The sequence below is a fragment of the Pimephales promelas genome, chromosome 12, assembly GCF_988280905.1.
Source record: "Pimephales promelas chromosome 12, fPimPro1.hap1.1, whole genome shotgun sequence".
Lineage (NCBI taxonomy): Eukaryota > Metazoa > Chordata > Actinopteri > Cypriniformes > Leuciscidae > Pimephales > Pimephales promelas.
Genome location: NC_142780.1, coordinates 5,959,617 through 5,972,639, shown reverse-complemented (window position 1 = coordinate 5,972,639; position 13,023 = coordinate 5,959,617). Strand labels below are relative to the sequence as shown.

At 38.6% G+C, this 13,023-nt stretch overlaps 1 protein-coding gene across 3 annotated transcripts in view; it reads left to right on the top strand.

The window, feature by feature from the left end:
- adamts16 (ADAM metallopeptidase with thrombospondin type 1 motif, 16) overlaps positions 1-13,023 on the top strand; it is a 123,393-nt gene that overhangs the window by 73,991 nt on the left and 36,379 nt on the right. For 2 of the 3 annotated variants that reach the window (XM_039655089.2, XM_089117447.1), the window contains 4 exons: positions 1,566-1,738; positions 5,788-5,918; positions 11,011-11,134; positions 11,873-12,120. In XM_039655089.2, coding sequence (XP_039511023.2) covers positions 1,566-1,738; positions 5,788-5,918; positions 11,011-11,134; positions 11,873-12,120 — 676 coding nt within the window. The remainder of the gene's footprint in view (positions 1-1,565; positions 1,739-5,787; positions 5,919-11,010; positions 11,135-11,872; positions 12,121-13,023) is intronic. The other variant, XM_039655098.2, reaches the window with a different exon arrangement.

The following is a 13,023-nucleotide window of genomic DNA, read 5'->3' as shown; positions in this document are numbered from 1 at the left end:
AAGAATGATGCTGAAAATTCAGTTTTGCCATCACAGGAATAAATAACATTTTAAAATATATTCAAATGGGAAACAGCTACTTTAAATTGTAATAATATTTTACAATATTGCTGTTTTTACTGTATTTTTGATCAAATAATTGCAGTCTCTGTGAGTATAAAAACTTCTTCAGAAAACATTTAAAAATCATACAGATTTGAGATTTCTGAACACTATTACTAGGCTGTACTAGGCTGATTTTAAAAAAAGGTATTGATTAGATGTAGCAAATTTAATTTATGTATCTAGTATTTAATTATTTATTTAAGTTTTGTAGAGTTTTGCTCTCAATAATAGTCTGTTCTCATAGCAATCGCAGAACTCTTCAGAAGTGTCCGCTTTAATTTCTCTCATCTTTCACCTGAGCCTTAGATTTCATGAAACTCAAAAACAGTGTTTCAACAGAATCGGAGACAGTGGGATACATTGGATCCATCTCTTATGAATTAAGCCCTACGTGATTTTTCATTTCCCACAAGCAGGAACATAATAAACACTGCTGCATGGAAAATTGCTAGCATTGTAAGTGGGTTTGATTCTTGCACCGATAATTGTTCGTCTTGTTTGTGATATGTTGCTTTATGCACTGCTGCACTTTATATACAAAAACTTCCCTCCACAGAAATGTAATTTTAAGCGTCAAGAAAACTGATTCCTTGTCAATGTAGAATGACATCTTAATTTTGTTGGCAATGCATCTCATTACTACAACAAACATTGCAGCCACTTGGCAACCATTAGTGATGAAGTTGCTTTCAGCTCTAACAGCCCAACACTTAAAGGAGTAGTTCACTTTTCAAAAAACTTTTGCTGATAATTTACTCACCCCCAAGTCATCCAAGATGTCTTTCTTTCTTCAGTCGAAAATACATTTTTGATTGTTTTTGATGAAAACATGCCTAAGTGAGCTTAGTGTAATAAGCTCAAATGCTCGCCTTGCTCTGTTCTGTGACGCACGTTTGTGACTCTCCTGTTCGAAATCGTTCCTCAAAATGAACAAATCTTTTTCCGAGTCAATTCTTTCGTTTCGTTCGTTCAATGAACCAAATGACTCGGAAAAGGGATTTGTTCATTTTGATGAACCAGATCAAACAGGAGAATCACAAACGTGCCTCACAGAACAGAGCAAGCGGGCATTTGAGCTTATAAAACTTAAACTTTGTTATTTATTTATTAAATGAGCGATCGTTTCGCTTGATAAGACCCTTATTCATCGTCTGGAATCGTTTAAAGCCCTTTGAACAGTTTGCAGTTTGTACTGAAAGTGTCTTTTGGACCTCGAACCGTTTGGTTCCCACTGAAGTCCATTATATGGAGAAAAATGCTGGAATGTTTTCATCAAAAACCTTAATTTCTTTTCGACTGAAGAAAGAATGACATGGACATCTTGGCTGACATGGGGGTGAGTAAATTATAAGCAAAAGTTTTTTTCAAAAGTGAACTACTCCTTTAAATCTTGATGTGTCTCATCCTAGTTCTGTCTCATTATCGTTTTTTTTCCCCCCATGTCTTCTCTTCTCTTTCAGGCCAATGTATGGCGGCAGGTTTTGCGAGGGCTCGTCTCGCTCTTATAAACTGTGTAACACTGCTGACTGTCCTCAAAACGCCATAGACTTCAGAGCTGCTCAGTGTGCCGAGTTCAATAGCAAGCCCTTCCGCGGATGGTACTACAAGTGGAAACCCTACACACGTGTGGACGGTTGGTCTAAACATCTATTTTTTATTTTTGGTTGAGGGGATACTAGTACAAAACAAATATTCTAAAATGTGTTTGACATACATTTATGTTATGCTAAGTATACTGCAAATACATTTACATATTGATGTGCTTAAAGGGTTAGTTCACCCAAAAATGAAAATTCTGTCAGTATTTACTCACCCTCATGTTGTTCCAACCCCGTAAGACCTTCGTTCATCTTCGGAACACAAATAAAGATATTTAAGATATTAAGATCGCTCCTGCATACAGTCCATAGGCTTCTTGAGGGACTGGCTCTTGCTGTCCTCGAAAAGTCATTAAAGACATCGTTAAAATAGTCCAAGTGACTACAGGGGCTCAATCTTAAGTTTATCAAACGACGAGAACACTTTTGTGCGCAAAAAAACAACAAAAATAACGACTTTATTTCAACTATTCACTTCCTTCTCCATGAGCCTGTAAGTCAGTTAACGTAGTGTGATTGCGTACAGCTACGTCACACGTAGGCTCACTATTGGCCGACGCTGGTCATGTGTGTGTGATGCGTGTGACGTACAATAACAGAAGCTTACGCTATTAAACTAGTAACCTGACTCGCGCAGAGGGAGAAATAAACGAATAGTTGAAATAAAGTCGTTATTTTTGTTGTTTTTTTGCACACAAAAATGTTCTCGTCGTTTGATAAACTTAAGATTGAGCCCCTGTAGTCACTTGGACTATTTTAACGATGTCTTTAATGACTTTTCGAGGACAGCAAGAGCCAGTCCCTCAAGAAGCCTATGAACTGTATGCAGGATCGATCTTAATATCTTAAATATCTTAATTTGTGTTCCGAAGATGAACGAAGGTCTTACGGGGTTGAAACAACATGAGGGTGAGTAAATACTGACAGAATTTTCATTTTTGGGTGAACTAACCCTTTAATATAAATACTCTACAATTGTACTTTTAGTACATTATATTGGTATAATTAAAGTCTGAAAAAATTGGAACAGCTAATTTTTACTTAATGCACTTAAAATATCCAGAAGTAGTGCTGAGAGCCAACTAAAGATACTTAAGTGTATTTGATTGTGTTAAAGAGGAACTTTTGCAAGTATACTTTAGATACACTTTACATATCTTGCACTTAAAGAAGGATATTACACAGAGATATAACTAGGTTAGATGTTGTGGGAAGAAGGAGGCGGGAAATGGCGAACATTCAACAAACTTTAATACCAAAAATAAAACCAATACAAAACGAAAGTAAAAGACAACAGCCCCTCACGGACGACTGTGGTCACATAAAAATAAAATATAAACATCAAATAAAATATTCCAGGCCTGGCCCCTCTCATTCTTCACTGTCGTCGCTCCTCCTTTTATGCTTCCACTCCTCCTCGGCCTTGTCCTGCTCGCCACACTTGCTATCCTTATTAGTAGTGATATTACACACAATTTATGCTTAATATTAAGAAATGTGCACTGTGAATGTGCACAATAAAAAAGTATTCAAAATGATGTTTAACTATAATATTTACCTAAAAGTCTCAAGCGATATGTCAATGAATATGTTAATGAATTTGTAGTACTTAGTATGAATAAAATGCCTTTTAAATACATTTTGGTATAGGTTTTATTCACTAGACGATGTATAAAAGAAATGAACCGGTGTATTTGGCACAATTCTGGATGAAAACATTTGTTTGTCTGAAATGATATTCTTTCACATTTTGTTTCTGTTACTCCTCCCACATGTAACTAAATGTGTCTTCTTTCGACCACACAATAAATTCTACACATTTACGCACCAAAAAGAACATTAATGTCTCTGGAGTGTAAGACGTTTTCACCTCCCAAAGTCATGAGTCTATATGGTCCTTTAGAAATTATTACAGTCATGCATCTTCTTGCAAATATGACTGGAATCTCTGTTCTAAATATGCTATTTAGCACAAAGTATCTTAAAGGAGTAGTTCACTTTTAAAAAAAAAAAAATGCTGAGAATTTACTCACCCCCATGTCATCCAAGATATCCATGTCTTTCTTTCTTCAGTCAAAAAGAAATTAAGGTTTTTGATGAAAACGTTCCAGGATTTTTCGCCATATAATGCACTTTAATGGGAACCAAACGGTCCAAGGTCAAAAAGACAGTGCAAACTGTTCAAAGGGCTTTAAACGATTCCAGACGAAGAATAAGGGTCTCATCGACAATTACCACAATTAAGCGAAACGATCGCTCATTTAAAAAAAAAAATTACAAAGTTTAAGTTTTATAAGCTCAAATGCTCGCCTTGCTCTGTTCTGTGATGCGCGTTCGTGACTCTCCTGTTCGAACTCGTTTATCAAAATGAACGAATCTTTTTTCGTGTCATTTGGTTCATTCAACGAACGAAATCGGGAAAAGATTCGTTCGTTTTTATGAACGAGTTCGAACAGTTGAGTCACACAGAACAGAGCAAGGTGAGCATTTGAGCTTATAAAACTTAAACTTTGTTATTTATTTATTAAATGAGCGATCGTTTCACTTGATAAGACCCTTATTCTTCGTCTGGAATCGTTTAAAGCCCTTTGAACAGTTTGCAGTTTGCACTGAAACTGTCTTTTGGACCTTGAACCGTTTGGTTTCCAGTAAAGTGCATTATATGGAGAAAAATGCTGGAATGTTTTCATCAAAAAACTTTTTCTTTTTGACTGAAAAAAGAAAGACATGGACATCTTGGATGACATGGGGGTGAGTAAATTATCAGCAAAAGTTTTTTAAAACTGAACTACTCCTTTAAGATGGAAAGAGTTGGTTCAGATTCTGCCACCAATCAGATGTATTTCCCGCCATGGTAACACTTTATAATAACTGCACACTATTAAGCATTTGTTAAGAATGAGTAAACAGTTAATTCATAATTTATAAAGCATTAATAGACATTAATAAGCAGTTTAATAATGCTTTTTTTCTTGATTTCTAAGCATATCTATAATGCGTTTAAAGATATTATTTTCATACATTGTTAATGATCAAATAATAATTTCTAAATGAAGTGTAGCATTATTTACAAACCAGTTATTTAAGAGTTGTCAGTCATTCAGTCATTATAAACAAATTATAGATATGCTTTTAAATCAAGAAGAAAGCATTTATAGCTGTATTTATAAACTGATTATTAATGTCTATTAATGCTTTATGAATGATGAATAAACCGTTTACTCATGCGTAACTAATGATTATTAGCGTGTAGTTATTATAAAGTGTTACCAAGGTTTGTTTTTTTTGTTTGTTTTTTTTTTGGCTCCATCCATGTTTTCCTTAAAGGCAACACGCTTTTCAGTTCCTCCTGAAAAGCAACCCCAATGCATGATGTTGCCGTCTAATTCCATCCATGATGACTTAGAAAATGTTGCTTTTTTTTAAAACATTTTTATTGGTTCTGGAACCACATGTCTTATCAACCATTCAGGTTTTAGATAGAGGGTTAGGATTAATGTTAGAGTTTAGACTGGGAATGGGGCTTCTTATTGACCAGGTATTTCCCTCTAATTTTAAAGTAAGTTAACGGAGGGGGGTTGGATTATTGTGACAGCATTCATAGCATTCAGATTCAGAGTTTTGACAGTCTTTCTACAATCATTTCCAGATGTTTTCCAACTTAATCTACTTAAGTTCCTTGGGATTGATTAGTTGTGAGACTCACCCGAGTCAGTGCTATTTGTTGTGCTATCAGACAACTGAACACAGATGGATTTGAAACCAACTCAGTTGTAGCTGGTTAATGTACTATGTGTGATTTTAGAGTTAAAATTCTAGTGTGATTGAATAGTTGACTGGTAAACCCTAGATTATGGGAACAAAATGTTTTTTGGCTTATAAATTGTACTATACTATCAACAGTGATGTTTTTTTGTTGTTGTTTTTTTAAGTAAAATGCAGAATGCTTACTGTGATAGGTAGTATTAGGGGTAGGGTTAGTGTAAGGGTTAGAATATACAGTTTGTAAAGTATAAAAAAAACATGGAAATTTATATGGAAATTCTGTTAAGATATAAAAACAAGTGTGTGTGTGTTGTTCCAGATCAAGACGTGTGTAAGCTGTACTGCTTCGCTGAAGGTTACGACTTCTTTTTCGCCCTCTCCAGTAAAGTCAGGGATGGGACGCTCTGCACACAGGACAGCACCGATGTCTGCATTGACGGCATTTGTGAGGTAATGTACAATATTCACAATTTAGTATTTGTGACACTGTATAACCTGAGGTCTTTCGTAATTGTCTTTGTTGATTTTATAACTATAGATACTGTCTGGCCTTAATCTAGTTACTTACTAAGTAATGTACTGTAATAGTAGAGTAACTCTTAGCAGTGTTGAATGCAAATCATTCTTATCTCAGGCTTGTTCTATTCTCTATCCAGTGGTTTGATCTGAGTTGTAACACATGGCTACTATAATAAAAGTATCCTGTTGTGCGTTAGCTGGGGGGTTTTCTCTGGTAATGGACTACTGACACAGTTGTGCGTTACCATCAGAGCCAGAGTTTTTTTTTTTAAGAGGGATCATCTGTAGTGAATTCTCACAGTGCTTGCTTTTATGTTTTCTTCTGTTGTGGAAATCCCTGTTGAGGCAGATCGACCAAATGCATTTTTATTCCAGTATAGTTCAGAGAACTGAAAAAAAAAAAAAGTATTTCTGGAGTCTCTGCTCATGAACACACATCAGATTCATATTTCTTGTTTGGATGTTTGCAGCGAGAGAGCCAGCTACAATTCTGTTCCATTACATTTGACTTCAGTGTCTGCATTTCACTGACAACATTTCAGATATCCTATTATATTAAAAGAGCAATTGTGGTAATTTGAAATAGTGACACATTGCAGTGGACCAGAACAATTGGAGTTCAGCGGATTTAGTTTAAACAAGCAATGATGATGAGTCATTTGTCGTTTCATGTTTTAGATTATACACGAGTCGATGGCTAAGTAGTGTGCACTGAAAACATCACAGCAAGAATATTTGTACACATGAACATACAAAAGAACTATTTAGCTGAGAACATTTGATCTCTGTGTATTTTCATACATGATGAACTCATCACCCTTTTGTGATTCTTTATGTTATCTTTGCAGTTTGAAGTATCTTGTTCTTCTTTCTTAAAATAACATGTTTACATTTGAGCATGTGTCTGATAAACCTGTATTTACCTGATGGTCGCAGGCACAAGTGCAGGTATATTCTCACCCACTGTGTAATTATTATAAGTTCGATTTGATTTGGACATGACAGAAAGGGCTGATGTCTGAGTGAGTTGGGGTTTTTTTTTAATAATAAATCCACACTTTTCCACCAGTTTTACCCATTCAGGGGTGTGTTTCCTGATCAACAAACTTGCTGATAAGCTACACTCTTAGAAGAAAAGGTTGATCACAAAATTCAAGATATGGGGGTTAAAAAATTGAATTAATCAATATCACATGAAGAGTGCCATTTCAGTTTTTATCCTTCAAAAATCAGCATGATTAAAATGGGATATTAAGTTACTACAACAGTTTAATAAACAATAATTTAATTACAACTGCAAAATGTTGCAGAATAAGTCAAGTCAAGTCACATTTATATTTATATAGCGCTTTTCACAATACAGATTGTATCAAAGCAGCTTCACAGTGATAACATGAAAGTAGTACAACACAGTTCAATTAATATTGTTAAATATTAAATAACCCCAACTGAGCAAGCCAAAAGCAAGGCGACAGTGGCAAGGAACCAAAACTAAATAAATCAGAATAATGTAATATATGAATGAATAATAGCCTATAAAAAACCTTTGTGCCAAAAGGGTTCTTTCTTGTCATTATTATCTTTTTATTTTTTATTTTATTTTTTTTTTGCATAAAAGGTCCTTTGCAGTTGAGTAAAGAACCCTATGCTACATACTGTATATAGAACCCTTTTTTCTAAGAGTGACCATAGTACAATGCATCCTTTGGAGAAACTAACCAAAAGTCCGAAGCCGAAGTAACATGATCCCACCTATGTTATTTGAACCGCATTGGTTAAAAAATAAAGGACCGTCGATAATGACATCATGCGACAAATGGAGGGGTAATTGTAATCCCCCGGTTTGAATCCCACTCGGAGCGGGTCAAGAAGGGTCGAGTTACATTTGGTACCGTGACACAGATGGGAGAGAGGTTTTTAGGGGAGTGAGTGTAATGGACGGGTTCGTCCGCCCACCAGATAGTCCGTGTTTTTCTTCATGGTCCCAAGAAAGGATGGGCTGGTTTCGTCTGATTTTAGATCTGCGCTGTAGGTAAGCTCAATAAAAAAATCTAGATGCTCTTTCTTAAGCACGTCATGTCACAAATCAGGTCCAAAGGACTCATATTTCCACACATCGATCCTTCCACAACACAGGAAGTTCCTGAGATTTGCTTTTCGGGAGCGAAGCGTACCAATATTGTGTTCTTGCTTTCATCAGCCCCCACTGAAAAGCAGTTTCAAAAACTGTTAGGTCTGATGGCAGCAGCATCTAATGTTATACTTTGCGGCCTGTTGTACATGAGACTGTTGCAGTGGTGGCTCAGGACCCAGGGGTTCTCCCCGTGGGGAAACCCGCTCTACATGATCAAGGTCACGCGGCAATGCCTTTGTGCCTTAGTTATATGGAAAGAACCTTGGTTCCTGCTCCAAGTGCCCGTGCTGGGAGCTCCTTGTCATCGCCTCTTGCTAATGACGGATGCTTCCCTCACGTGTTGGGGGGCGATTATTAGTGGTCGCTTAGCCCAAGGACTGCGGCATGACCATCATCTCTCGTGGTATATCAACTGTCTAGAAATGTTGGTGGTGTTCCAGGCTGGGAACAATTCCTCCCAGACCTGAGGAGCCATCATGTGCTTGTTCGGTCTGACAACACATATAGTCATAGTCTTATATATAAATCTCCTTTTATAAGTCTCCTATATAAACCATCAGAGGGGTCTTTGATCACCAGATCCTCCTGTGGGCACAGGGGAAGCTACTTTTGTTGAGCGTGATATCCCTTGGTACTTAAATCAGGGGGCAGACAAGAGGCAAGACATCCTGTCGAGTCAGGGGCCGAGGCCCGGGGAGTGGAGACACCACCCCAAGGTGTTGGAGCTCCTTAGGGAGAACTTTGGTCGAGCCGAGCCCTACCTGTTCGCATTCCAAGAGACGACAAATTGTCCACTGTGGTTCTCACTCAGCCATTCAGCACCTCTTTAGTTGGCTCTATTTCCCCCTATTGTTCTGTTCCCAGGAGTTCTGGGAAGGGTTCGCCTGGATGGGGTCAGTCTACTGCTAATAGCCATGTTCTGGCAGGCCCGAGTATGGTTGGTGGACCTACCTGTTCGCATCCCAAGAGACGACACATTGTCCACTGTAGTTCTCACTCAGCCATTCAGCACCTCTTTAGTTGTCTCTATTTCCCCCTATTGTTCTGCTCCCAAGAGTTCTGGAAAGTGTTCGCCAGGATGGGGTCAGTCTACTGACCGTTCTGGCCAGCCCGAGTATGGTTGGTGGACCTGGTGTCTCTCCTTGACGGCGATTCCGATCAGGAGGGACCTACTCTCTCAGGCGAGTGGGTCGATCCTTCACCCCCGCCCAGAACTTTGAAAACTGTGGGCTTGGCCTCTGAGGGGGCCCAGCTCATAAGTTCTGGTCTCTCAACTGAGGTTATTGAGACCATTTCTACACTCCAGAGCTCCATCCACAAGGAAACTGTATGCCTTGAAGTGGAGACTTTTCACTTCCTGGTGTGGAGAGCACCAGTTGGACCTGGTTAACTGCCCAGTCGGTGCAGTGCTGGAGTTCCTGCCGGCGAGCTTCTCCACAGGGTTATCCCCCTTCACACTGAAGGTGTACGTGGCGGTACTAGCTGCTTACCACTCCCCTTTGAGTGGAGTATCTATGTGGTGACACCCACTAATACTTGTTTCCTTTGTGGCACTTTGAGGCTGAGGCCAGCAGTCCGCACGAGGGTGCCGACATGGGACTTGGCTGTTGTACTAGAAAATCTCTCCCGAGCTCCATTCCAGCCCATTGAGGAAGTTTCTGAAAATATCTCTCTAAAGATTGTCTTTCTCCTCACTATTTCGTCTCTCAAGAGAATTGGAGACATTCAAACACTTTCGGTATCTCCCTTGTGCATGGAATTTGTTCCTGTTATGGTAAAGGGTTTTCTTCACCCTAAGACCAGGTTACGTTCCTAAGGTTCCTACTATTACTGTAAGACCTAGAGTACTGGAGGCAACTACTCTGGACGTCAGACCTAGAGAGAAACTATATCAGCTCTGCCCAGTTAGGCCACAACTGTGGAGAAAGTCTAAACACTGTTCATTTGCTTTGGGTTACCCATAAAGGGGTGCCTGGCATCTAAGCAGAGAATGAGCAAGTGGGTGGTCGAGGCCATCTTACTTGCTTATGAGTCGGCCAGTCAGCCTTCACCTATGGCTGTACGGGCCCACTCCTCTAGGAGTATGGCTGTACGGGCCCACTCCTCTAGGAGTGTGGCTGCACCAATCCAGGTGCGCAGGTGCTTTCGTCTAGATGTGCTCATTGATGTTTGGTTCAGGTGTGCTTTATAGTGTCTTGGTCGATGACGTCACATGACATTCCGTCACGCCATCGGACTGGTTTCATACGTGCTTTATGACGCAATCACACAGAGGCGTTCCCACAGATTTTCAGCGCAACGTCTCCAGTTCCCTCTTCAGGCAACTAGGGTTACATATGCAACTGAGACGTTTTGGGAAACACAGATTCATCAGTTTACATTTACTTATAACTAAATAGAGAAAAGGTTATGCATATTTGGCGTGCTGTCTGAGAGGAGGGCTCTGAGCTAGGAGTTTGGCCCGAACCCGAAAGTGTGGAGATGGGGTGGTGGAGGGATGTTGAAAACTGTCATGGAACAGATGTACGTCTGTTGTATATATATACCTATTATATCGTTAATTGAGTTGATTAGTTGAATGTGCTCCTCCCGTGTTAATTATCTGAGAGCGCTCCTCCCAAATTTTGTTAATAAAACATCATATTGTTGAACTATGTTGGCAACAACAGAACTTTCCACTATAACTTGTTGCTTTTGGGAAATGCACCCCAGGATGATTTTTGGACTATTTGTGGAAATTATCATACAGCGTAAACAGCCAATCACTTTGTCATGGAGGCACTTCCTCCTTGCCCGTGACTTTTCACCTGGTTACACTAAAATGTTGTAACTTAAGTGCTGTATTTCATTTTCTGTTCTTGCTGAGAGGTCATGATTTGTGTTTTCTAGAGAGTGGGCTGTGACAGGGTACTGGGATCCAATGCCGTGCCGGATTTGTGTGGCATCTGTAAGGGCAACAACTCAACCTGCAAGATCTACAAAGGACAATACACCAAACAACATTATATGAGCCGTACGTGTCTTAATTCTCAGAACGTATGTACAATATATTTCTTTATGAACAGCATTCTAACTTGGGCTGGGAAAAATAACGTCAATTTATGTGATTAATAATTGCTGTGTAACGCATTTAAATGAGGAATGTTGTGATGTGTTCGTTCCCGGAAAAACACTCAAGACTAATGGAGGCGTTTCAGGGAGTTTAGAAATAGTGACACTGATATTGACAATATCTCCCGCTGGAGTGGACTTTGTGAGAGGTGCTGCAACAATATAAAATATGTGAAAAAAACAAGGTGATTTTGAACATTCAAGCATGATAATCTATTCTATTAGACTACAAAAATAAAATCAAGACTTTGAAAAAGGGCATAATATGTACCCATTAAAACAATAACGCAATTAGCTTTTCTTTCTCCCTTCCTGATGTAGCTATGTGAATGTATTTTAAATATCTGATCATTTACAGTTTAGGCCTGGATTTTAGTTATACTGTAATGTTGAATGGCTATAATTACTTACTTTATCCCTATTAACCGAACAAAAATTATTTACTATTTATTTCCAAAAACATATTTAAAATATAAAATATGTATTTAAATTTAAATTTAGTTTCTTGTTATTTTCACAATATTTTGAATATTCATTGTGAAATAATAGCATGTATGTCACAATATTCAAAATATGTCAATAAGTAAAACATTAAATTCATTTATTTATTTCTTGATATTATGATTTCTGCCTTGTGTAGAGTACTCCCGTGTGGTGACCATACCGGCTGGAGCGCGCAGTATCCGTGTGACGGAGCTCAACTCCTCCAGCTCTTATCTGGCCCTGAGGAACCTGCAGAGGAAGTATTACCTGAATGGACGCTGGACAGTGGACTGGCCGGGACAACACTCCATTGCTGGGGCTGTGTTTGACTACAAGAGACCCTACAATCGTCCAGAGAGCCTCACCTCCACCGGACCCACTAATGAGACGCTAGTGGTTGAGGTAGTAGTACTTTTTTATCTTTCATTATTGTGAAACTGGCCAATTACATTCTTTACAATAACAACACGTTTTCTTTATGAGTTCAGTATTATTTTACTCTGTAATAACTCACTCACCGTCTCAAATCATATGAGAATGCTGGTCTAGTAGTGTGTCATATTGCTGATTGCCAAAGTCTGTGTTATAGTGTAAAGCGTGTATCTCATCTGCACTGAAATATCTAACATAGATTTATGTTTAGTCTTGATGTACCACATGACATTGTTAGAATTACTAAATTCTAACTTAAATGGGTACTTCATCAAAATGGGCTTTCAATAAAACTTATACAGCAGAACGGTGTTGTTGTTTTTTTTAATCGGTGTCCTGACTAGAGAAAACAAATAAATTTGTCAAATAGGTAAAAAAAAAAAAAAAAATTCAACACCCATTATGATTTTATAAATCTTTTAGTGTGGGCCAGCCTTAACAGAGTACAAATACCGCCTTGCTTTAGTAGGAAATACTTCTTAGCAAACTTATAGTCATGATGGTGTCAACTTGTATTGCTCCTGTGAATTCAAGAGTAGATATTTTGCAGGAGTTACTTTCGGTTTCCTTGAAGGGTCCAGTGCATTGTAGGCAGTGGCTAAAGTGATAAACTGTTCTGTTAATGACTAATCTGACTGTCCATGGATGAGGATACAAATATGTGGAAGTTCAATCTGTAGTTTTCATAAAAGACCTGGGGCCTCATTTATAAACGTTGCGTACGCACAAAAGAAGGCGTACGCCGCTCTCTACGCAATAGTTGGTATTTATAAAAAACAAACTTGACGGTAAAATGTGCGGTCCTTCGCGCAAGCTCTGACCCAGGCGTACGCACAAAAATGGGTGAAATGAGAAATGGCGACACTGTCGGCAGTT